Genomic DNA, 1179 nt, shown 5'->3' on the forward strand with positions numbered 1-1179 from the left:
GTGTGTGTGTGTGTGTGTGTGTGTGTGTGTGTGTGTGTGTGTGACTGTGTGTGTGTGTGTGTGTGTGTGTGACTGTGTGTGTGTGTGTGTGTGTGACTGTGTGTGTGTGTGACTGTGTGTGTGACTGTGTGTGTGTGTGTGTGTGTGTGTGTGTGTGTGTGTGTGTGTGTGTGTGTGTGTGTGTGTGTGTGTGTGTGTGTGTGTGTGTGTGTGTGACTGTGTGTGTGTGACTGTGTGTGTGACTGTGTGTGTGTGACTGTGTGTGTGTGACTGTGTGTGACTGTGTGTGTGTGTGTCACTCACTTGCTGGAAAACCCCCTCCGAAGAACATATTGAAGAGGTCCTCGGGTGAAATATCGGCCTGGAAGTCGCCGTTGGTCTGGCCCTGTCTTGCCGGATGTCTCTTCTCCTCACCACACTGGTCATACTGTTTCCTCTTGTCAGCATTACTCAAGCAGGCGTAGGCATTTCCAATAGCTGGGGGAAAACAAACACCATTTTGGGTACCTTCAAATGACATTAAATGATATTACAATTCATTGGACCGGTTTCCTGGATACAGATTAGACTAGAAAACATTCTCAGTTTAACGCCTTTTAGTCCACTAGGTTTAATCTGTGTCCGCCAAACCGGATCCTTTGAATGGTCATCACATTCAAACAATTAAGAAAATAAGTATGGTTTGGGGGCGTACCTTTAAACGCCTCAGTGGCACCCGGTGCGTGGTTTTTGTCGGGATGGAATTTCAACGCTAATTTTCGATATGACTTCTTGAGATCATCTTCGGACGCATCTTTCTTCACTCCAAGAATCTCATAGAAGTCTTTACACTGTTTTATTCTGGAAACAAAGAAGAAGAAAACTATATAAAGACAAAACGCTCAATTGTTTCAAGATATTTTCATGTTCTGATAAGCAAGATTCATTGTGGAAAGTGGGAGTTAAACAGATGTTTGATGTTAATGTTTTAAAAGCCTTGACGCAGTTTCAATATAACATGCCATTTAGCAGATGCTTTTATCAACAAATATATATATATATATGGTCCCAGGTCAGCAGGAACGTTGGGTGGCAGGTAGCCTAACGGGTAAGAGCGTTGGGTGAAAAATCTGTTTGAATCCAAGCCAGCGACCTTTCACATTTAACCCCCAACAACTGTTCTCCGGGCAGGGATGACAT

The 1179-nt window shown here is 43.9% G+C and overlaps 1 protein-coding gene across 1 annotated transcript in view; it reads right to left on the reverse strand.

The window, feature by feature from the left end:
• The window catches only part of LOC124042226 (dnaJ homolog subfamily B member 12-like), a 22754-nt gene extending 21575 nt beyond the window's left edge, over window positions 1-1179 (reverse strand). The window contains exons 1-3 of the mRNA XM_046360644.1: window positions 1133-1179; window positions 695-840; window positions 304-477 (exon numbers count right to left, since the gene is read on the reverse strand). Coding sequence (XP_046216600.1) covers window positions 304-477; window positions 695-840; window positions 1133-1179 — 367 coding nt within the window. The remainder of the gene's footprint in view (window positions 1-303; window positions 478-694; window positions 841-1132) is intronic.

The sequence above is a fragment of the Oncorhynchus gorbuscha genome, linkage group LG08 (assembly GCF_021184085.1).
Source record: "Oncorhynchus gorbuscha isolate QuinsamMale2020 ecotype Even-year linkage group LG08, OgorEven_v1.0, whole genome shotgun sequence".
Classification (NCBI taxonomy): Eukaryota; Metazoa; Chordata; class Actinopteri; order Salmoniformes; family Salmonidae; genus Oncorhynchus; species Oncorhynchus gorbuscha.